Genomic DNA, 23,519 nt, shown 5'->3' on the forward strand with positions numbered 1-23,519 from the left:
TTCAATTGTGAATTTAAACTGACAGTAACCAGTCTGAACCAAATCACTGTCAGATGCCTATATACTTGTTTAAACTTCTGTTTGAAGTGGGAATGCTGGCCCTTACCTGGTATCTGGTTGTTTTTTTTCCCCCCTCCTCCATTTAACCTACTTTTCTAACCAACCTGTTCTGAAATATTATTACACACCTCTGGAGCAGGTAGGACTTGAACCCAAGCTTCCCAGTCCAAGGGTACCTCTGTGTGACAAGAGGGCCCTGCCGTCTGGTTTAAGTCCCTGCCTGCAAATACAATTAGGTGGCACTTTGATGCCAACAGGACGTCCGAGGTGACCGTTCAGTACATCGTGTCTATGCTTGTCCTTCAAAGGATTGGTCAAATGTCGTCCTGCTCTCTGCTGTCTTCCCAAATCCTGGCACGTTCCTCTGCTCCAAATATTTAGAAAATGTAGAAACCATTTCAGCAATGAATCCATATCCATAGACCTTATGGGATGTCTGGTATATATTCAGACACCTTTGAAATGATAATAAAATGTGAGGCTGGATGAACACAGCAGGCCCAGCATCATCTTTTGTGCTCCTGAGATGCTGCTGGGCCTGCTGTGTTCATCCAGCCTCACATTTTATTATCTTGGATTCTCCAGCATCTGCAGTTCCCATTATCACCTTTGAAATGAGTTGAGTTTCTGCCTCTACTCTCCTCTCAAGCAGCGAATTCCAGACTCCAGCCATCCTTGGGTGAAAAACTCTTTCATCTCCCCTCTCATCTTTCCATCAGTTGCTTTAAATCAAACCCCATTTGTTTCAGACCTCCCTGCTAAGATATATAGACCCTTCCAATCCACTCTCTGCAGGCCCCTCAGTTTTGTAAACTTGAATCAACTGTCCCTCAGCTTCGTCTGTTCTTAGAAGAACACGCCCTGGCCTATCCAATCTTACCTCATAGCTTCATTCTTCTTGTACTGGCAACGCTCTTGTAAATCTCCTCTGTATGCTGTCTGGTGAAGTTACATATTTCCATGATGAGGTGACCAGGACTGTAAATGTTACTTACATTGTGGCCTAACCTTTGACGTTGCTCCAGCATAACCTCACTGCTCTTATGTTCGATGCCTTGGTTAATAAAGAATTCCATATGCCTGCTTAGTCACCTTGTTGATATTTCCTGCTACTTTCAGGGATCTGTGGACATTCCCTCAAAAAGTTTCCTCGTTAAGACTATAAGACCCTTATGAATAGGTACAGAAATAGGCCATTCAGCTCCTCAGGCCTGCTCTGCCATTCAATCAGATCATGGCTGATCCGACACTCCTCAACATGCTCGGTATTCTCCTGTTTGTTGAGTATTCATATGCTGTGTTTGACGTCTTCAGCAACATCATCTCACAGTTCGACTCATTGAATCCCATCGGCACTTTACTGCCGATCTGACAGGTTCATTGATAACATCCTCCAGTCTACAGCTTCCACACCTCCCCCGTCAACCAAGCTATCAACTATGCAGGCAGATTTCAGTCACTTGGAAACTTCTTGATCATGCCCCCTACATTTAATTATTAATATTTACCACAAAAAAAAGTCTAGTACTGAGTCCTGAAGAACACAATTGGAAACCCTATCCTTGTCACAAAAACACTAGTTAACCGCCACTAAGCTGCTTTCATATCTGGCTTGCTACGTGTCCCTCGATTGCCATGAACTTTTTTTTAAACCAGCCTGCCATGAAGGATCTTGTGAAAAACCTCATTAAAGCAAAATGTAGACCTTGTCAAGTACACTCCTTGTTATCTTCCCAAAAAATTCAATTAAGTCAGTTAAGCACAATCTTCACTTAACAAATCAATGCTGACAATAGCTGGTTGCTCCATGTCCTTCTAAGTGACAGATTATCCTGCCTCTCAGAATTCATAACAATCATGTTCCTGCTTCTGAGGTCAGGCTGACGGACTTGTCTATCCCTCACTCCATTTTTAAACAACGGTACAACATTAACATTCCTCTGTTCCTCCAGCACCACATAAATAGACAGAGAAAGATAAAAAATGATGCTCAGAGCCTTCACTACTTACTCTTTTGGGTTCTTTTTACATTTTGAAGATGCTAATTCCCTTAAGACTTCCTCTCTCAATGTTATTAAATCAAATAGTTTCCACGCCCTCTCATTAACTACAAAGCCTTCATCACCCTTACTTCTGTGAAGACAAACAAAAAGTATTCATTAAGAACCATGCGCATATCTTGTCGTCATGATATACTGTTTTGAGAATTCTATTCCATCCTTAGATATCCTTTCCTCTTAATAATTGATAAAATACCTTTTGAGTTCTCCTTGATTTTACTTCCAAATATTCTTTCATATCTGTCTTTGTTTTCCTCATTTCTTTTTTGATTTCAACCCTACATTTTTGAAACACCTCTATTTCTGCAGTACCAAGTTCTCACAGTCTGACTTAGGCTCTCCTTCTGCACACCTGTCTGCCCAGTAAGCTTGCTGATATCCAGCACCCTCTAGATTTGGTTGTCCCACCCTCTTTCTTTATGGACATTTAAATGGTGCATATATAATGAGTTGACAATGGCCTAGTGGTATTATTGCTGGACTGTTAATATAAGGTGCCATCTAAAATTATTTCACAGCCCCACCTCCCCTACCGTTCTTTCTCCGAAGGCATGCAAACCTTCCCTTTTCAAGTATTTTGTCAATTATTCTTCTGCAAGCTATTATTAAATTGGTCTCCACCTTGCAGATAGCGCATTTCCAATCGCAATGACTTGCTATGGAAAGTAGATTTACCTACATCTCCTCTTCTGGTTCCCTTATGATTTACCTGAGACGTGTGATTGCTAGTTACCAGCTGTCTTTCCAGAGGAAACAGATTGTCCCTATCTACTTTAATCAAAAACTCTTTGGTGCCTGCTTGCCTTCCCCACTGGCTTCATCAAGTCTTCATTAGGCACAGAATAGTCGATGCTGCCATTGAAGTGCACACAGCGCAGTTTATTACTTTGGTTTTTTAGGACGATGCATTTTGTTTATTTCATCAGTTAAGATTAAATCCAACAAAAGGGTGCAACTTGAGGTTTGTATCTACAACATATGCAGGTATAGATTTCTGACCATGATATGTGTTTTGTTTTCATATATAGATATTTGATAGAACATAGAACATTACAGCACAGTACAGGCCCTTCGGCCCTCAATGTTGTGCCGACCTGTCATACCGATCTCAAGCCCATCTAACCTACACTATTCCATGTACGTCCATATGCTTATCCATTGACGACTTCAATGTACCTAAAGTTGGCGAATCTACTACCGTTGCATAGATTTCTGGTCTTGATATGTGGTTTACTTCTATATATAGGTATATATTTATTGTGTTTGTGGTTCACCAGAACCGTATGTCAAAGACGAGATAGATGAAGGGTAAATTTGAACGGGGAATACTTTATCATGTGTCCTATCAGCTCCACAGTCAGTCTACACTGCCCCTCTATCTCCCACCTCTGGGTCACTTAAAAGGGGAAATACACACCCAGCTACATAACAATATTTACTTCAGCCTCCAACTAGCTGCTTGCTGCTTCATGAAAGGAAACCAATTAGAAAACCTGTCAATTATATTAGATGTTTGTGTCTTAAAAATCTGCTTGTTTCATACTCTGGGAGCCCACAGTCCAACATGAGAATAGCCCAGGTGAAGGGTTGGGGTCCATTGGCCTGGGAGGTACTGACAAGAGGGGTACAGGTTGGTACAGTGCAAGTGACACTTTTGAAGTGCAGGGTCCAGAGGATGAGATGTTCCTGCAATAGCTGGAACCACGTCTAACAGCATTTGCTCATCTTCTGACACTTGAATTCCTCTGAAGGATCTTACTTCAGTGGATGGACATGCAGCCACCTCATTGAGAAAGCTGCCTAATTCGGTCCTTTTTACCACCATATCCACAATAATAGACAGCCAGATGGTAACTGTCTGCATGTAGCCCTCCAAGGTGTCAGCTAAGCTCATCATCATTACTGAGTCCAGATTATAGCCGGTCTCTCAAACCCTTTAATGGCAGGTTCCTATAACTGATTAACCAATGCTTTTCTGGTCCCTTTCGCAGGAAATATTTGCAGGTTGGTGGTGATCTACAACTGCATTAGTATAGCGACTTTAATATGATAAAACGTGCAGCAATATTTCACAGCAGCATTGTCAAACCAAACTTTAACACTAAGTAACAGATGCAGAGCTGACCAAAAGCTTGGTCAAAGGGATAATTTTCTAGAATTGATGAATTGCTAGAGAATAGACACAGGCTTTTGGACTTGATTCTAACTGTTGGTAGAACACTGTCTTAATGCTTTTTATTTAAACCTCATCAGGGATATGTCAAATTGAGATGCTTGAAATAGTAAAGGGTTTTAATACGTTACATACAAGAAAAACTATTTTCTACATTGGGAAGCCACATGGAGGACCATGGCAAAGTCAACCCAATGGTAGGAAGTTAGAAGCTCATTTTACCCACGATGAGAATGTCTGTCTGAAAGGCTTTGGGCACTTTGGACAGTTGAGGCCTTCAAGATTGAGGCTGTTTGATTACTCTATAAAAATCTATCAGGGAATTGGAAACAGGGAGGGAAAATGGAGTGGACCTATAAATCAGCCTTGACCTAATCAAATGGTGAGGCAGAATTGAAGACACACTTAGCCTGCTTTTGTTTTTATGTTTTAAATAAATAAATTCATAGAAAATTGGCAGCATGATAAATCCAGTGAATCCATCAAAGTAGACCCACACTGATAAATGGCTGCAGCTTCCTGACTAAACATTTCTTCTTTCTTGCCTCCCAGCAGCCATGTTATCTCCTGGGAGAGACAACACATGAAAGAAAAGACTGCCTGGTACACACAACAATGTTATCTGCTTCAGGGCTCTCTACATTTCCAGGGATACATCCCACATAAACTACTGTACTGGATAGTCTCCTCTATCTGCTTGTAATGGAGACAGGAAGCACACCATCTGCTCCTCAGAGGGATGTTGGTTTCTCTAGTCAAGGAGAACCAAAAGAGTTTGGGGGAGTGGGGCAAGGGGGAGCGAGGAGGGAGGTGTGGGGTGGGCTGGGTTGGGGGTGGTGGGAAGAGGACGTGAGTAATTGTAGCAGGAGCTAGTGTGCCCACATGACAGGAAAATAATTGTGCATCACTTCTCAGTGTGGTTCAGCTAACTTGAGTTTTGCTGTTTAATCCTCAAAATATGATGTATATCTAACTGGAGAATTGGAAGGAGGAGCAGCAAGGTTGTGATTGAGCATTTACCAAGAGAGTCATTGTCCTTTGAATTTTCAGCTATAGTATGTTACACAAAATTGGCCTCAGCACCCAAAAAGGGAAAGAAGAAAGGACTTGCATTGATGGAGCAGACTTCACAACTGTAAGATTGATTTACAATCAAAGAAGCATTTTGAAACATAATCAACAATGAATTTTTGCAAACCAGCTGTACTATTGTAGGCTTGCACCCTCAAACTATCACTGCCCCTAGACAAGCTGTTCCAGTACAGTTACAACACTGGCATTCACCAGCAATGTCTTGCCACTGAAAGCAGTTCAGATTTAATATGACCATTTACTGCCCCACCAGACCCCTCTCAATCATCAGAAAAGTAACGGAAGCAGAGATCAACAGTAGCAGCGGCACAGCAATAAGCAGCTCACTGATACTGCCTACTGCTTCCAGACCCACTGAGTTACACCAGCAACCTCTGTGTTACTGATACGCAGTTTGGGTTCCACCTGGGCCCCTCAGTCACATCACTACAGCCGTGATCCAACATCTCTCCAGGAGTTGCTCAGGGTAGTGTCCGAGGTCCAACCATCTTCAGCTTCTTCTTCAACGACCTTCCCTCCCTCAAAGGTCAGAGGTGGAAATGTTCACTGACGATTGCACAATGTTCACTTGGTCTGTGAAAGACGTGAGTTTGGTCCAAAGGCCTCTCATGCCTCAGCTTTCCTCAGACCAGATAAATGTGAGCAGACTGATGAAAGACTGCAGTAATTAAGACCAGCAGCATATAGAGTATTAATAAACATGAAGAAACAAGTATTGGATCCCAAGTTTCTCCCTGTCCAGCTGTACCACTGCTACCTTCCACAATCTGCCACATCCATAGAAACACCTCTGTGACCATGTCTGGGATTGACAGAGGTCAACAGTGAGAGGCATCATGTTGCCAAGGTAACAGCAGCAGATGATGGATCTCCTTTAGAAGCCAGGAGCTGTGTGCTCATCACTCTTCCCGACTCTCCAAGAATGCACCGGTGTTTAAGGGAAATGAAGATTCCTCTCTAGGACACTGCCATAAGCAAACCTATCGGGATAGAAAAGGCACATGGACAAGAAAAGAATTGTCCATTACTTGTTTATTTTTGAAAATGTCTGCTATTCTAAAGGAAATGGTAATTTGGAAAGGAGGCCGTTTGAAGGGCAGTAAAGTAGTATCTCTTTGGCTTCTGAAAAGCCATTTCATTTCTCTATTGCCTATGGGAACTGTAAGGACTAGTTGGTAAGTTGGGTGACCTGTGGCAAGGAATGTGGTTATGGGACAGTTGGAGAGGGAAGTCATTGGATGAAAACTCCTGGAACAAATTCAAGCAGAGCTCAGTTGCCAGGTTTCAGGACAATCTCCTCAAAGTGACACTTTTATTTTCTCAGGATCGCAGTTGGTTTATTGCAGCAGCCGTCATGTCTGGATCAGGAAGCAGACGATTCCCAGGACCACGAAGGTACAGCTTACCCAGATCACACCACATTAGAGGGGGTCAGCTGATAAAGGTCTTTAAGGTTATATTAGAATTTGTTACACATAGGGGGAGTTCAAAATTGGGAGGTCAGAAATACAAGGTGGTCACTAATAAATACATTGAGCACCTTAGAAGAATGGCCACAATCTGAGACTTTGTTCCTCAAGGTGCAATTGAGAAAGTGAGCCCTGCTGCATTTGATGGCCAGCAATTATTGGCCATTCCTAATTGTCCTCCAGCTGACTGATATCAACGTTGACGTATCTTTACATAGGGCAGTTAGAAGTGGTTACATTGCTGTAGGTAGGGAATTACATTAGGCCAGGCCAGGCAGGGTCAGTCCCTCCCTAAAGGATATCCATGAACGAGATGCTTCCCCACACCTCCCAGATAATTAACTGACCAGGATCTTATCAAATGGTGGAGCAGGTTCAAGGGTCGGAATAGCCTAGTTCCAACCCTAACTCAGATGTTTGTATCTTGCTTTGTCACCATTACTGAGACTGGATTTCAATTCCAGCTGGAATTAATTTAAAATTTGATTCTCCTAGCTGCAATGGAGGGATTTGAACCAATGTCCCCAGAACACGCCCTCAGTCTCAGGATTAATTCTCAGGATATTATCACCACAACACTAGTGACTGGTGTTGGGAATCAGTATCAGGTGTTGGGAATCTTCCTCTCTGTGATAGGTGCATGCCTCTCCTATTTTTAAGTAAATGGTGTGGACATGGACTGAAGATAGGTCCACTAACTCCAGAGGAGACCCAAGGTGTCAGTGGAGGCAGACTGATGGCAAGGTCAGGAAGCAAGAAGGCTTCCTTCCACTTACTAGGTCATTGGCCCAGTCATAATTGTGACTCGTAGGCTCTGTAGTCCTCATCCTACTTAACCCCCTCATTCCTCTGTCCCATCATGTCCAGGTCATATTTCCCATGCATCCGCTGTACCCAGTCTAATATCTGCAATGTTCAGCCAACAAGAAGCCTGGAATGTCTTTGAGATGCTCCTGAAACTGATGCAATAAACAATGCTTTGAAAACTGCCAGTGAAAATCCACTCCTCGTACAATCTGTTATAAGTGCCAGTCACACGGAGCCGTACATTGTAGGAATGGCAGAAGCTTTAAATAACCTCATACCTCTTAATGCTGCATATAAAAAAACACAGGCATTGAAAAGACTTCATACAAGAGCAGGTTATCACAAGGTAATAAAAATGACAAACAAAGCTGGCACTCTTTTGAGTTAGATAGATAATGAGGCCATTTGGGTTTATAGTGAGGCCATCTGGCAACTGTGGCAACAGCAGAAATCTGAACAGATGACCCAACATCTGCTTTTTCAAATGGCCTCATTTTGAAAGTAAAAGCACTCCAACTAGACAGAGCATTCTAACCTTGGAAATGGTAGATTTCTTGGTAGAATCCAAGAGGGAAACATTACAATCCTTCTGATTGCTTTTCAATGATCTGTGCTGGCGTATACACTGATTGGCTGGTGTATTTATCAGTTACTACAAAGGTTTGCAAGTATTTTTTAAACATTCTTGAATAGAAAGACATTTTAACTTCCCAACAGTATAATTCTCTAATGGAGGCCTTGTAGCACAGTGGGTAATACCTCGGTCTTTGAGCCAGAATCTTTGGGTTTGAGTTTCCCCCTGGGATTTGATGACCAAATGACTTGTGTACATGATGTAACTACAACACACATGTTTAAAGACTCCATGCAGAGTTCTTACCATCGTGTTAACTTTGTAGTAAGCATTCCCCTTGCTTCTTTGTTACCTATTACTGCTTCTGCAGCCTCATTTTCCAGTGGTCCAAACTCCAACGCTGCCTGTCTCTTACCTTGTATATGTCTGAAAAGATTGCCATTTTCTTTTGTAATACTAGCTAGCTTACCCTCATATTTCATCCTCTTCCCCCGACCACTGCATTTTTTCAGTTGACCTGTGCTTTAAAGGCTTCCCAATCCTCCGGCACACACTAACCTTTGCCACATTGTATGAATCATGGAATCCCTACAGTATGGAAGCAGGCCATTCGACCCATCAAGTCACACTGACTCTCCGAACAGCATCCAACCCAGACCCACTCTATCGCTGTAACCCTGCATTTTCAACGGCTAATCCACCTACCCTGCATATCTCTGGACACCATGGAGACTTAGCATGGCCAAATCACCTGGCTTAATCATAGAATCCCTACAGTGTGGAAGCAGGCCCTTCAGCCCAACAGGTCCACACTGACCCTCAGAGTATCCCACCCAGACCCATCCTCCTAAAACCCACCTAATTTACACATCTCTGAACACTATGGGTAATTTAGCATAGCCAATCCACCTAGCCTACACATCTCTGGACTGTGGGAGGAAACCAGAGCACCCAGAGGAAACCCACACAGACATGGGGAGAATGTGCAAACTCCACACAGTTGCCAGAGGGTGGAATCAAACCTGGGTCCCTGGCGCTGTGAGGCAGCTGTGCTAAGCACTGAGCCACCGTGCCGCCCATGCTTGCACATCTTTGGACTGTGGGAGGAAACTGGAGCACGCAGTGGAAACTCACACAATATGCTTTTCCTTTTGATATTTTTCTGTTCCTGACTTCCCTTATCAACCGCATCCTCCCCTCAGTATGCTTCTTCTCCTTCTTTGAAGTGAATTTCTGTGGTACCTCCTGAATTTCTGCCAGAAACTTCCTGCCATTTGCTGTACCACTGTCTTCTCTGCCAAGTTCCCCTTCCAACCATCTCTGGTCCGCTCCTCCATCATGCCTTTGTAGTTACTTGTACTTGATTGTAATACTGTTACATCTGATTCCAACTTCCTCCCTCTCAAACTACAGGGGGAGTTTGATTTTATGGTCACTGGCCCCTGGGGGTTCCTTCACCTTTTGCTCCTTTATCAAATCTGCCTCATTGCACATCACCAAATCCAGAACTGCCTGTTTCTTAGTGGGGTCTACCAAAAGTTGTTCCAAAAAGCCACCTCAGACATTCCACGAATTCCTTTTCTTGGAATCTACTACCAACCTAGATTTCCCAGTCCGTCTGCACCTTAAATTCCCTCACGATGAGGGACTCGTGCCTTTATTACATGCCTGTTCTAGCTCCCTATTTACCACCCACAAAAAGCTTGATGTGTAATGTTTCCCCTGTGTACAATCAGCACTTTTCCCTGTAAAATTAATGAATAGGATTTTGTAAACAAATGCTGCGCCGTGCAGAGCCCAGCTTGTCATATGTGGCATGCATTTGGCTACCTGTTCGATGACCTTCATGAATTTCCAATTCTTAACTCTCTGTATTTCACCACCAGTAATGACTAATTTCCAATTAGATCATTTTTAATCAGTTAACATAATCCCAGAGATTTCTAGATAATAAAATGTGAGGCTGGATGAACACAGCAGGCCAAGCAGCATCTCATCCAGCCTCACATTTTATTATCTTGGAATCTCCAGCATCTGCAGTTCCCATTATCCCAGAGATTTCTGTCGTGTTTAATGTGAAGCAATGGAGAATGCCGGTGGAATAATCTCAGGAGGAAACGGGGCTACTAATTTCACTGGAGAATCACTTACCACCTTCTGTCATGATGAGATACTTTGCAGATTGCAAAATAATCGCATTCGGCAAATTCTGCAGTAGGGAACTGCGTCCTTGGTACTAAGTGATCCGGGTTAAACTTGTTGCAGTCTGTATTCTTGCTGTTAATTGTCACTTTATCCCCGTCTCTAGTCGTGGTGTCCACGGGAGAAGTGGCTTCTCCTCCCTCTTTAAATCAACATTGACCCCATCCTCGGCCTCAGCACAGCAGGAGACGCAGCCCCTCCTCCAGCCGTCCAGACGCACCTCTCCGCCGGTCAGATTACGGGACAGCTGCGCGACATCCTCCCTCAGCAGCAGCAGCAACTCGGGATCCTACAAAGGCAGTGACAGCAGCCCCACTCCCAGGTAATGCATCACCTTCGTTCGCCAAGGGAGGGAGACAGAGAGCAGGAAACTGCCAGCCAGTTACCTTAACATCTGTCATAGCGAAAATGTTAAAAGTTGTTTTTAAAAAGGTTTTGCAGGGCACTTACAAGAATTAAAGGTAATCAGGCAAGGTAAGCATGGTTTTGTGAAAGAGTAATCGTATTTAACCAATTACTGAGGTCCTTTGCAGAAGTAACACGTGCTTTGAATAAAGGGGAACTTGTGGACATAGTTTTTCTTAAATTTTCTTGCACACTTAGATTTTCAAAAAAAAATTGACAAAGTGCCACATCAAAAATTATTGTGGAAAATTAAAGGCTCGTGGTATAGAAGGTAACATATTGGCACAGATAGAAGATTGGCTGGTGAACAGGAAGCAGAGAGAAGACATAAATGGGTCATTTTGTGTTGGCAAGCTGTTACAACTGGTGTGCTGCAGGGATTTGATGCTGGGACCTCAGCATTCTGTTATTTATGTAAATAATTTTGATGACAGGACCAAAGGTAGATTGTTAAATTTTCTGATGACAATCTGAAATAAAAACAGAAAATGCTGGAGAATCTCAGCAGACCTGGCAGCATTTGTTCCAGTTTCGAAAAAGAGTCCTTGGATTTGCAGCATTTTCCTCAGACTCTGCCAGACCATTTGTGTTTGAATAGAAAAGTAGGTTGTGAGGAAAGCATAGGGTGATGTATATAGGTTAATTGATTGGGCAAAGATGTGGCAATTGGAGTAATAATGTTGGAAAATTTGACTTTGTCCATTTTGGCAAGATATGTTTAGAAAGAAGCATGCTGAGTAAATGGTGACATATTGGAGATCTTTGAGATGCAGAGGGAGCTGAGAGTCATAGAGTCACGTAGCATGGAAATAACCCTTACAGCCCAACTTGTCCATGCTGACCAGGCTTCAGAAACTAAACCTATTCCATTTACTTGCATTTAGCCCATATCCCTCTAAACCTTTCCTGTCCACCTACCTGTCCAGATATCTTTTAAATGTTGTAATTTTATCTTGTCTCTACCACTTCCTCTGGCAGCTTGTTGCAAATGTGCACCACTCTCTGTTTGAAAAAGTTGCCCGTCCAGTCCCTTTGAAATCTTGCCTCTCTCACCTTAAATCTATGCCCTGTAGTTTTTTGGACTGCCCTATCCTGGGGAAAAGACCTCGCTTTCACCCTATCCATGCCCCTCATGATTTTATACTCTGTCTGCTACACTCCAGGAAAAACAGTCTCAGCCTATCCAGCCTCTCCTTATTATTCAAACTTCCCAGTTTCGGTAAATCCTTGTAAATATTCTCTGTACTGTTTCCGGTTTGATAACATCTCTCCTATCGCAGCATGACCAGAATTGTATGCAGTACTCCAAGCGTTGCCTGGAGTACAGCCATAACATGACATTCCAACTGCCCTACTCAAGCTCTGAAGGCAAGCCTGCCAAATGCCTTCTCCACCACCCTGTCTACCTGTGACGCCATTTTCAAGGAACTGTGTACCTGCACCTATAGGTGTCTCTTTTCAACAACACTCCCCAGGGCTCTACTATTAGCTGTGTAAGTCCTGCCCTCTCACTGAACTGTAACACCTTGCACTTAACTGAATTAAACCCCATCTGCCATTCCTCAGCCCCATCGGCCCAGTTAATCAAGATCCTCTCGTACACCTAGATGACCTTCTTCATGGTCCACTATACCAATCAATCCTTGACGTTATTTAAGGTGGGATGTAAATGCATTGGAAGCAGTTCAGTCAAGGTTTATTAGATTAATACCTGTAACAGGTAAGTTGTCTTTTGAGGGAATGTCGGACAGTTTAGACTTACGTCTGCTGGAGTCCATGAGAGTAAAGGGTGACTTGATTAGAACATAAAAAATTCTAAGGGATCTTGTCAGGATAGATGTGGAGAGGATGTTTCCTGTTGTGGGAGAATCAAGAACAAGGGTTAACTGTTTAAGAATGAAGAGTAAAAACAGAAAGAACTATGGATGCTGTAAATCAGGAACAAAAACAGAAGTTGCTGGAAAAGCTCAGCAGGTCTGGCAGCATCTGTGGAGGAGAAAACAGTTAACGTTTTGGGTCTGGTGAGCCTTTCTCAAAACTTCTGAGGAAGGGTCACCGGACCCAAATTTTTAACTAAGAATGAGGAGTCTCCATTTAAGACAAAGGTGAGGAAAAGTTTTTTTCATTCAGAGGGTTATGAGTCTCTGGAACTCTCTTACTCAAAAGGAAGTTGTAAGTGTCATTTTTGAGTGGGCCTGATATGCTTGTTTAGTTCCTGTGGCTCATTTTATAGTAATGATGAGCGGTGGTTTACTATGAGACATGGCTTATTATCATTTAAACACAAGATATATACACGTAGTTCTATGAAATGTGTCTTTCCCTCTAATTTCCTGAATAACCTTACTATTCTTAAATTACAATATTCTCAAGTGGGTTTATAATCTGCTTTGGAAGCTCAAGCTGGAAAAGATGTTTATGCTACCCTGGTTACAGCTAGCGAACTGAGATTAAGGCTGTTCCTCGAGCTCCCATGGTTCCTGCTTCTTGTGCTGATATTGTCTCTGGAATGTTAGTCCCTCTGATTTGAGAGCCTCCTTTAAATACAGTTCTCCGGGTCTTCCCCAAGTACAGTGGCTTACTATCTTTTACTTTGTCGGCATGGTAACCGACATACAGAATCCTCCTATGAGGTTATAGCAGTTTGAAACAGCAGTGTAATTAACAGAATTCAGTTACATCTTGTGAATGAGTTTCTATCCCACAGTGGCTGCTACAAAAGACAGTATTAAATATTGTAATTTCCCTATTGATTGCACTCACTCCAGGAGCCGAGCTGTCTCAGAAAACTGTTCAACTGAAACTCCAGTCTGTTGTTCCATCTGAAACCTTGCAGCATTGTCTCATCGATACCCATTCAATATAATCGATCAAGTTAAATGGCTTGCATATCTGTCTGGCCTGATCCAATTGACAGTGAGTTCTGCAATCCTCCTGGCATGCCATTCAGCTGACCCAACTTTCCCAGCATGCTGTTTAGTTGGCTAATGTTGCTTTTATTGCCCTAAACGAGCTGGCATTTTATTTAAATGGGAATTTCCACCTCCTGCTGGGGGGAAGCAGAGTTTTGGATACTTCTGCAATGGGGTAGGTGGATTTTTGGTTATCAAGGAGGTGAAAAATTATCAGGACGGGCAACAAACGCTGGCCCAGCCAGTAACACCCACGTCCCTCAAATGAGTTTAAACAATGGAGCAGGTGGGAATGTGGAGTTGAGATTGCAATTTAATTTGCCATGATCTCATTGAATCTCTGAGTGGGTTTTAGGGAACTGAATTGCCTGTTCCAGGCCACTTAGATGAAGGCTGGGTTTCTGCTGCTTTCACTGGCTTCCTACACCTTTATAAATCACAGGGACTGCAAAAAAAAATAGGTGTGGGTTACACTCATGTTATCTTGGTTCACCCACCTCTCTAGGTTCAGAATGTGGTGGATTCGAGCCCGGGCTCAGAGATCTGAGCCCATCTTCCATGCTGGTGTCTCCACGGGAGTGCTGAGCAAGTGCTGCACCATTGAAGTTCACGTCTTTGAGATGAAATGTTGAAAATTGGAGGCCATGTTTGCCCTCTCAGGTTGATGAAAGAGACCCTCAAGGATCTAATACATATAACAGTAGTTTCGTGGTCAACAGTTAACCCTCAACCATCAACAGTGACAACAGTTCAAAAGTGTTTAATTGGCTGCAAAGAACTTTGTAACATTTTGAACTCTATGAAAGGTGCCCACAAATACAATTTGATCTTGAATAAATAGCTTTCTGGTGTTTGTGTTTCTACAGGTATGACTTCATCCTCTGTCACTTATTGTTTCTCAATTTGCTGTGCAGGCGTTCGAGTAAATATTCGTCCTGCAGTGAAAACCATGGGATCAAGCCACCAACTCCAGAGCAATATCTGACCCCTCTGCAGCAAAAGGAAGTCTGCATCAGACACCTGAGGGCAAGGCTAAAGGAGACTGAGGAGAAGCTGGATGAAAGGTATTCAGACTCAGGATTGTGTGAGAACTCAGATATATTGTAGAGCTCAACCTTTAGAGATGTGAGCTAGTGCTCCGTTGGGGTGGGGTGGGGTGGTGTAGGGTGGCTACCAGCAAAGGATGGCCATCAATGGTCAATATAGGCTGGCCCCTACTGGTCAGTACAGGATGGCCACTTCATTGTCGGTACTAAAAGGCCACTACTGGTCAGTACAACATGAGTACCAGCAGTAATGACCAGGCACTGACTGATATTAAAGGCTGGTAAAATATCCAATGTGGGTTTCAAATACCAGTTACACAAATGAAAATAGACAATAGAGTTGTAGGAAATCGCAAGGGTAAAAGGGAATTATTAAGTGATCAGTTTTCTAGTGAATTCACCAAAGAGAATTTAATGCACATACCAAGTTTCAATACTACTTTACCAGCATACAGGACCTTATTTACAAATAAGGGGAGTGTTTTAAAATTATTCAACAAACAAATCCAAATCAAACTCTAAGTCTATACATAATGTCTCACTGGATATTAGAGTTAGCACCTGAGAAACTGACTCTAATATTGAGCAATCACTTTGAAGAGTCAGTCAGTAGCAGACTAGTGGAGACAAGCTAACATCTGTGGCATATTCAAAACGGGGGGATAGAAATCAGATGGGTATCTCTCACCAGCGTCATATTCAAATCGCTTGAACATATTGTTCATTCTCATGTCATGTAGCACTTTGAAGGTCACAGTATCCTGCAGGGTAGTCAGCTTAGCTTTTAGGTCAGAATACCTATCTAAAGACTGGTTTTACGTCCTGCTGAGGACCTGGTTTCAAGTCTCAAAAGGTTTCACCCACATGACAAGACTGCATTTCTCAAAAGCCTTTGTCAAAATTCCTCATGAAAAGTTCTTATGTACACTTCACTGCTGTAGAATCAGGGAACATTTTTCCATTGAATCCAGTTCTTCATTACCAAAACGGATTAAGAAGGCTGGTGGGATCGTTCTCTCCAGGAGGCATCATCTGACTCACTCTCCCTCTCACCCTCCCCCTCTACCCCCCCTTCCCCTGTCTCCCCCCCCGCACTCCTCCTCTCCCCCTCTTCCCCCCCCCCCTCACTCTCTCTCTACCCCCATCCCCACCCCCCACTCCTCTCTCATGTGCCTCAGGGAATTGTGTTGGGACATCTACACTTCTTGATAAACATAAATGATATTGCCAACAAGTTTAAAATAACAGGATGTGACTGTCTGCAGATGTAAGGGTAAAAGATAAAATAGCCCAAAGGACTTGTCTCATTAATGAGAGTTGAGCTTGAGGGTGATCAAATGAGGATGTTTGAAATGATGACAAGGTTCAATTGAACAGATACAGAGAAACAGTTTCCACTGGGTATGAATCCAAAACAGAGGAGCTGAACCAGACTGAAGTCATTCAGTGTGTTTCTTAATTAACACACTGGGTAGTTGGAGTTCTAACAAATTCTGCTGTATAAAATTATGAAAAGCTCTGCTGTATAAGATGATGAGCGCTGGGGGCAGTTTCAGGATTACGATTTGTCAGCGAGGGGATTGAGGGGTATGGAGTAAAGCTGGATTAATCCTAGCAGCTCACCACCGCCTTCTCAAAGGCAACTAGCAATAAATGCTGGTTCAGTCAGCAATAGCCATGTCTCATGATTGAATTAGAAAAATACACTCGCCATGACATGACGTGAATCAGGCATGAGGGGCTGGATGTATCCTCCTAGTCTCGAATGTAACAATTGATAATGAGTATCTAACATGCCCTTGTGGTTTTCACAGGGTTGGGGAAGTGGAGGATTTGAAATTGCAGCTGTCAAGGATGCAGGAAGATTGGATCGAGGAGGAGTGTCACCGTGTGGAAGCCCAGCTGTCCCTGAAGGAGGCCAGGAAGGAGATCAAGCAGCTAAAACAGGTGATTGACACAGTGAAGAATAACCTGGTGGAGAAGGATAAAGGCATCCAGAAGTATTTCATTGACATCAACATTCAAAACAAGAAGTTGGAAGCTCTGTTAAACAGCATGGAGTTGGTGCAGGATGGTGCATCTCTTTCTGCTGCTGGCTCTCCAGCCCGGTCTCTGACCCGCAGCTCCACCTACACCAAGCTGAGTGAGCAGGGGCCTGAGCTCCTGCTCCTTGATGGCACTGATCTTCCTCACCGTGGCTCCCTCGCTTCTGGGATCGACCGCGCTGCAGAGGCTGCTGCCCTCACAGCACGGTCCTTGCTGCGGGAGGGATATGTGCCGTCAGCCAGGATCCAACTGGGCACTGTCCGCGAGCAGGGCATCCAGACTGACTTCTCCCCCTCTCATCCTGACCTGGAAGTGATAGCGGAGAAGGTCCTGAGGTCAAGCACCTTTGACCCTGGCGGCCTCACCGCGGGGGCAGAGGATTTGAGACCGCTCCCTGACCCACAGACACGACAGACCTTCGGTGGGAGTACCGATCTGCGGCTAGTTCCTGTGGAGGCAGTGCCCGAGACCCCTGGAGCAGGAGTGCCACAGGTGCCCATCCAGCCGGCTCTGGATGAAGCTCCCGGTCAAGTGGCACACTGGAGCCGGTATTATATTGTGGATCTGCTGGCAGTGACAGTACCTGTAGTACCTACTGTTGTTTGGATTGTCAGCACCCAGCGAGGCAGCTCACAGCCTCTCTACAACATCGGGGTGTTGCTGCGCAGCTGCTGTGTTCTGGCTCTGCAGTCCCTACGACGATTCAGCACCAATCCAGCTTCCCCGAACCACCCTCCATCCTAGCCCCAGATCACCGACCCCGGCTGTCCCTACATATACCCGCCCCCTCACCCACACTGTCCCCACATGTACCCACCCCCTCACCCACACTGTCCCCACATGTACCCACCCCCTCACCCACACTGTCCCCACATGTACCCACCCCCTCACCCACACTGTCCCCACATGTACCCACCCCCTCACCCACACCGTCCCCGGCTGTCCCCACATGTACCCACCCCCTCACCCACACCGTCCCCGGCTGTCCCCACATGTACCCACCCCCTCACCCACACCGTCCCCGGCTGTCCCCACATGTACCCACCCCCTCACCCACACCGTCCCCGGCTGTCCCCACATGTACCCACCCCCTCACCCACACCGTCCCCGGCTGTCCCCACATGTACCCACCCCCTCACCCACACCGTCCCCGGCTGTCCCCACATGTACCCACCCCCTCACCCACACCGTCCCCGGCTGTCCCCACATGTACCCACCCCCTCACCCACACCGTCCCCGGCTGTCCCCACATGTACCCACCCCCCTCACCCACACCGTCCCCACATGTACCCAACCCCCTCACCCACACCGTCCCCACATGTACCCAGCCCCCTCACCCACACCGTCCCCGGCTGTCCCCACATGTACCCAGCCCCCTCACCCACACCGTCCCCGGCTGTCCCCACATGTACCCACCCCCCTCACCCACACCGTCCATGGCTGTCCCCACATGTACCCACCCCCTCACCCACACCGTCCCCGGCTGTCCCCACATGTACCCAACCCCTCACCCACACCGTCCCTGGCTGTCCCCACATGTATCCACCCCCTCACCCACACCGTCCATGGCTGTCCCCACATGTACCCACCCCCCTCACCCATACCATCCCCGGCTGTCCCCACATGTACCCACACCATCTCAGCACCCCATTATGCCTCTCACCCCATCACTCCCCTCACCCCCGTCACCCCCTCACCTCACTGCCCCACACCCCCACCTCCTCATCCCATCACCCATACCAACCCCATGCCCCATCACTCACCCCATCAACTCCTCACCTCACCCCATCACCACCTCCTCACCCCATCACCTCCTCTCCCGATCACCTCATCATCCCTCGCCCCATTAATCCCCACCCCCCTTTCTCCACCCACAGTCTCTCATCCACTCACTCTAACTGCCATCCCCACCCCCTTAACACCCTCACCAACCCCCCCCCCCAGCCTCTCCCTCAGACTCACTCCATCCTCACTCCATAACACCTAATTCCCACCCTGTACCACCCCATTCCCACTGCATCACCCCAAACCCCTCACCCTCACCTCCTAAAAATTGCAACACCATCCCCTTGCCGCCCCTATTCCACCTCCCCACCACTCCATTACTCCCATGCCCTCACCCCAACTTACTGCACCCCCTCACCATTCCAGCTGCACTCCTTCAACCCTCATCCACTCCCACCTCCACACAACACAAATCCCTACGCCTCCCATATCCCTTCACAGGGAGACCTGAAATTGTATCCTTGCAACCCCCCCCCCCCACCCCCAGCTGTTTGCACTACCGTCAATAACTCATCAATACACAGATTTAGGAAACAATACAAATAACCCACACAGTTGAGCCAGTTTGGAAGCTGGAACTTTGCACTCCATTGCATGACTGAAAAATATGATGTTTCAGATACTTCTGGGACTATTTTCACAGCTCTTAAAATCTCCATGTTGGTGTTAAAATTACTTAAAGGCAAAATACTAAACTTTTTTATTTACATTTCCATCAGCTGCACAGTTACAAAATGCTGCTTTCACTCCACTAGATGCAAAATGAAATGTACTAAGTGTAATGACTTTTCAATTTGCAGGGGTTGCCTCAGTTCTCATTCAACCTGAGCTCTTGTTGATGTTCAACTATTGCTTGTAACTGGCCCCACCAGTAGCAAGTGTCTGTAAGAATCACTGTACGGTTTCAGTAAATACAGCAGTCAGCTTGTCCGGTGTTTCCCCTTTTATGTCGTACTCACATGGCTGTTTATTTATTTATGTTTCTCTTTTGCAACTTTCTTTGTTTGCACTGATCGAAGTGGGAAGGTCCATATTTGCATTTCTGACACAAAATTGAGAGGTAAACACTGAGAGAAATTTGCCAACTTGTGCTGATAGGCAGATTAGATTCCTCCCTAAAGTGTGCCTCATTGCTGCTCCAAGTTTTGCGAGTACCACAGTCACCCTGCTACCTCTTTAATTCTGATTGCCATTCAGGCCGGATTAGTGACATCAGGAGACTTGCCAAACTCGTTTTCCTGTTGGTCTCTTTTCAGGGCTTAAAGGGTTAAATTCCAAAGTCAGGTTGCACAGACTGGGTTTGTCTTCCCTTGAGTTTTTGAAGATTGAGGAATGATCTGTTAAAAATGTTTAAAATAACTAAATTCTCTGAATAATGTTAATAAGAGAGACATGCTGTCAATTTTCTTTTTGTCTCATACTTGTCCAGATACATTCAAAAGTGTCAAAGTTCAAATGATCACAATGGATACTTTGGAAACACAGCAACCTTCAACAACTATCTCCTTTCAGCAAAATTCAAATTCCAACCTCATAGAGTTAACGGGGAGAAACTATTTCCTCTGTCGTAGGAATCAGGAGCAAGGTGGCACCAAATTATATTTGGAAACTAATCATTTAAGAGTGAAATCAGGAAACAGTTTTCACACATAGGTAGAGTCTAGTCGAGCTCTAGAACTTTTCCCCAAAGGCTTGATTCTGGAAGTGGTTGAAGCTTTCAGTAGTGAGATTGGGATTCTTGTTAGGGAAGAATTTTGAAGGATATGGAGCCAAGACAAGTAAATGTGCCTGAAAGACAGTGCAAGCATGATTTAATTGAATGAAGGGGCTGAATAGCCTTCTTCCCCTTCCAAAGTTCCTTTATCATCAGTCTAAGTTTGCTGATGTCATCAAATCGGTTTGGAATGGGTTTGAACTGAGACGAGTTAATTCATTTTATCTGTCTGCAAACCCTCCACATATAATCACATTTTCATAACTGAGCATGTATTTCAGCATATTATTGTCCACATTCATTTTTCTTATTCATGTATGGGATGTGGTTGTAACTGCCTGGGCCAGCATTTATTGCCCGTCTCTAGTTGCCTTTGAGAAGGTGGTGGTGAGCTGCTTCTTGAATCACTACAGTCCTCCTACTGTGGGTTGACTCACAATGCCAGTAGGGAGGGAATTCTAGGACTTTGACTCAGTGACAGTGAAGGAATGGTGATATATTTCCAAGTCAGGATGATGAGAAGCTTGGAGGGGAATTTGAAGATGATGATGCTACTCTTATCGTTCTAGATAGAAGTGGTTGTGGGTTTGGAAGGTGCTGTCTGAGGATCTTTGGTGAGTTTCTGCAGTGCATCTTGTAAATAGTACACACTGCTGCTACTGAGCGTCGGTGGTGGAGGGAGCGGATGCTTGTGAATGTGGTACCAATCAAGCAGCTGCTTTGTCCTGGATGGTGTCAGGCTTCTTTAGTGTTGTTGGGGCCGCACCCATTCAGGCAAGTGGAGAGTATCCCATCACACTCCTGACTTGTGTCTTGTAGATGGTGGGCAGGCTTTGGGAAGGCAGGAGGTGTATTCCTAGTCTCTGACCTACTCTTGTAGTAGCTGTGTTCTTGTGACACGTCCAGTTGAGTTCCTGATCAATGGTAACCCCCAAGATATTGATTATGGGGAATTTAGTAATCATAATATCACTGAATATAAAGGGATGGTACTTAGATTGTCTCTTATTGGTGATGGTCATAGCCTGACATTTGTGTGGCGTGAATGTCACTTGCCACTTGTCAGTCCAAGCCTGGATATTGTCCAGATCTTGTTGCATTTGAACATGGACTGCTTCAGTATCTGAGGAGTCATGAATGGCGCTGAACACTGTGCAATCATCAGTGAACATCCCCACTTCTGACCTTATGATGGAGGGAAAGTCATTGATGAAGCAACTGAAGATGGCTGGGCCTGGGACACAACCCTGAGGAATTCCTGCAGAGATGTCCTGGAGCTGAGATGACTGACCTCCAACAACCACAACTATCTTCCAATGTGTCAGGTATGACTCCAACCAGTGAAAAGTTTGCCCCCAATACCCATTGATTCCAGTTTTGCTCAGGATCCTTGATGCCACACTCAGTCAAATGCAGCCTTGATATCAAGGACTGTCACTCTCACCTCACCTCTGGAATTCAGCTCTTTTGTCCATATTTGAACCAAGGCTGGAATGAGGTCAGGAGCTGAGTGGCCCTGGCAGAACCCAAACTGAGCATCACTGAGCAGGTTATTGCTGAACAGGGGCTGCTTGATAGCACTGTTACTGACACCTTCCATCACTTTACTGGTGATCAGGAGTAGACTGAGAGGTCAGTAATTGGCCAGGTTGGATTTGTCCTACTTTTTGTGTACAAGACATACCTGGGCAACTTTCCGCATGGCGGGTAGATGCCAGTGTTGTAATTGTATTGGAACAGCTTGGCTAGGAGAGCAGCAAGTTCTGGAGCACAAGTCTTCAGTACTATTGCCAGAATGTTGTCAGGGCCCATAGCCTTTGCAGTATCCAGTGTTGCCAATCATTTCTTGATATCCCGTGGACTGAATCGAATTGGCTGAAGACTGGTCACTGTAATGCTGAGGACTATTGGAGAAGACCATGATGGATCATCCACTTGGAACTTCTGGCTGAAGATTGCTGCAAATTCTTCAGCCTTATCTTTTGCACTGATGGGCTGGGCTCTTCCATCATTGAGGATGGGGATATTTTGGAGGCTCCTTCTCCAGTGAGTTGTTTAATTGTCTGCCACCATTCACAACTGGATGTGACAGGACTTCAAAGCTTAGATCTCTTCCATTGGTTGTGGGATGGCTTAGCTCTGTCTGCCACTTGTTGCTGATGCTGTTTGGTGTGTATGTTTGGTGGCTTTACCAGGTTGACACCTCATTTTTAGATATGAATGGTGCTGCTCCTGGCATGCCCTCCTACACGCTGTATTGAACCAGGGTTGGTTCCCTGGCTTGATGGTAATATTTGAGTGGGGGATATACTGAGCCATGAGATTACAGATTGTGTTTGAGTATAATTCTGCGACTGTTGATACCACAGTGCCTCATGGATGCCCAGTCTTGGGCTGCTAGATCTGTTAGCAATCTGTCCCATTTGGGACAGCGATAATGTGACACAATACCATGGAGAGTATACTTCATCTCCACAAGGACTGTGCAATGGTCACTCTTATCAATACAGTCATGGGCAGATGCCTCTGCAGCTGGCTGATTGGTGAGGATGAGGTCAAGTTATGCTTTTCCCTCTTATTGGTTCCCTTCCACCTGCCGCAGACCCAGCCTAGCAGCTATGTCCTTAAAATCAGCTCGATCAGTAGTACTGCTGCTGAGCTACTCTTGGTGGTGGACATTGAAATCCCCCACCCAGAGTATATTTTGTGTCCTTGCCATCCTCAGTGTTATTCAACATTGAGGAGTACCAATTCACCAGCCAAGGGAGGACAGTATATGGTAATCAGCAGGAGGTTTCCTTGCCCATATTTAACATGAAGCCATGAGACATGGGTTCTGAAGTCAATGCCGAGGGCTGTGGGGGCACCTCTCTCCCACTGTACCGTGACCATATCTGGCTATTCTCTGAGGTGTCTGAGACACCTCTCCCAATGTTGGCACTAGCCTCCAAATGACTAGTAAGGAAGACCTTGCAGGGTCAACAGGGTTGTTTCAGCCATCTTTTCTGGTACCTAGTCCGATGCCAGATGGTGCATCTAGTTTCATTTCTTTGAGACTTTGTAGCGATTGATACAGTTGAATGGATTGCCATTTCAGAGGGCGATTTGAGAATCAATCACATTGTGTGTCTGGAGTCACTTGTAATCCAAACTAGATAAGGAATGCAGTTTCCT

General features: G+C 45.1%; 1 protein-coding gene across 2 annotated transcripts in view; it reads left to right on the forward strand.

Annotated features, from left to right (window-relative positions):
* LOC125461452 (syntaphilin-like) overlaps positions 1-17,709 on the forward strand; it is a 45,172-nt gene extending 27,463 nt beyond the window's left edge. For both annotated transcript variants that reach the window (XM_048550249.2, XM_048550248.2), the window contains 4 exons: positions 6,710-6,780; positions 10,544-10,759; positions 14,669-14,818; positions 16,615-17,709. In XM_048550249.2, the coding sequence (XP_048406206.2) occupies positions 6,740-6,780; positions 10,544-10,759; positions 14,669-14,818; positions 16,615-17,590 (1,383 nt within the window). In that variant the 5' untranslated portion in view covers positions 6,710-6,739 and the 3' untranslated portion in view covers positions 17,591-17,709. The remainder of the gene's footprint in view (positions 1-6,709; positions 6,781-10,543; positions 10,760-14,668; positions 14,819-16,614) is intronic.
* The last annotated feature ends 5,810 nt before the right edge of the window (positions 17,710-23,519 follow it).

This window comes from Stegostoma tigrinum, chromosome 19, assembly GCF_030684315.1.
Source record: "Stegostoma tigrinum isolate sSteTig4 chromosome 19, sSteTig4.hap1, whole genome shotgun sequence".
NCBI classification, from domain to species: domain Eukaryota; kingdom Metazoa; phylum Chordata; class Chondrichthyes; order Orectolobiformes; family Stegostomatidae; genus Stegostoma; species Stegostoma tigrinum.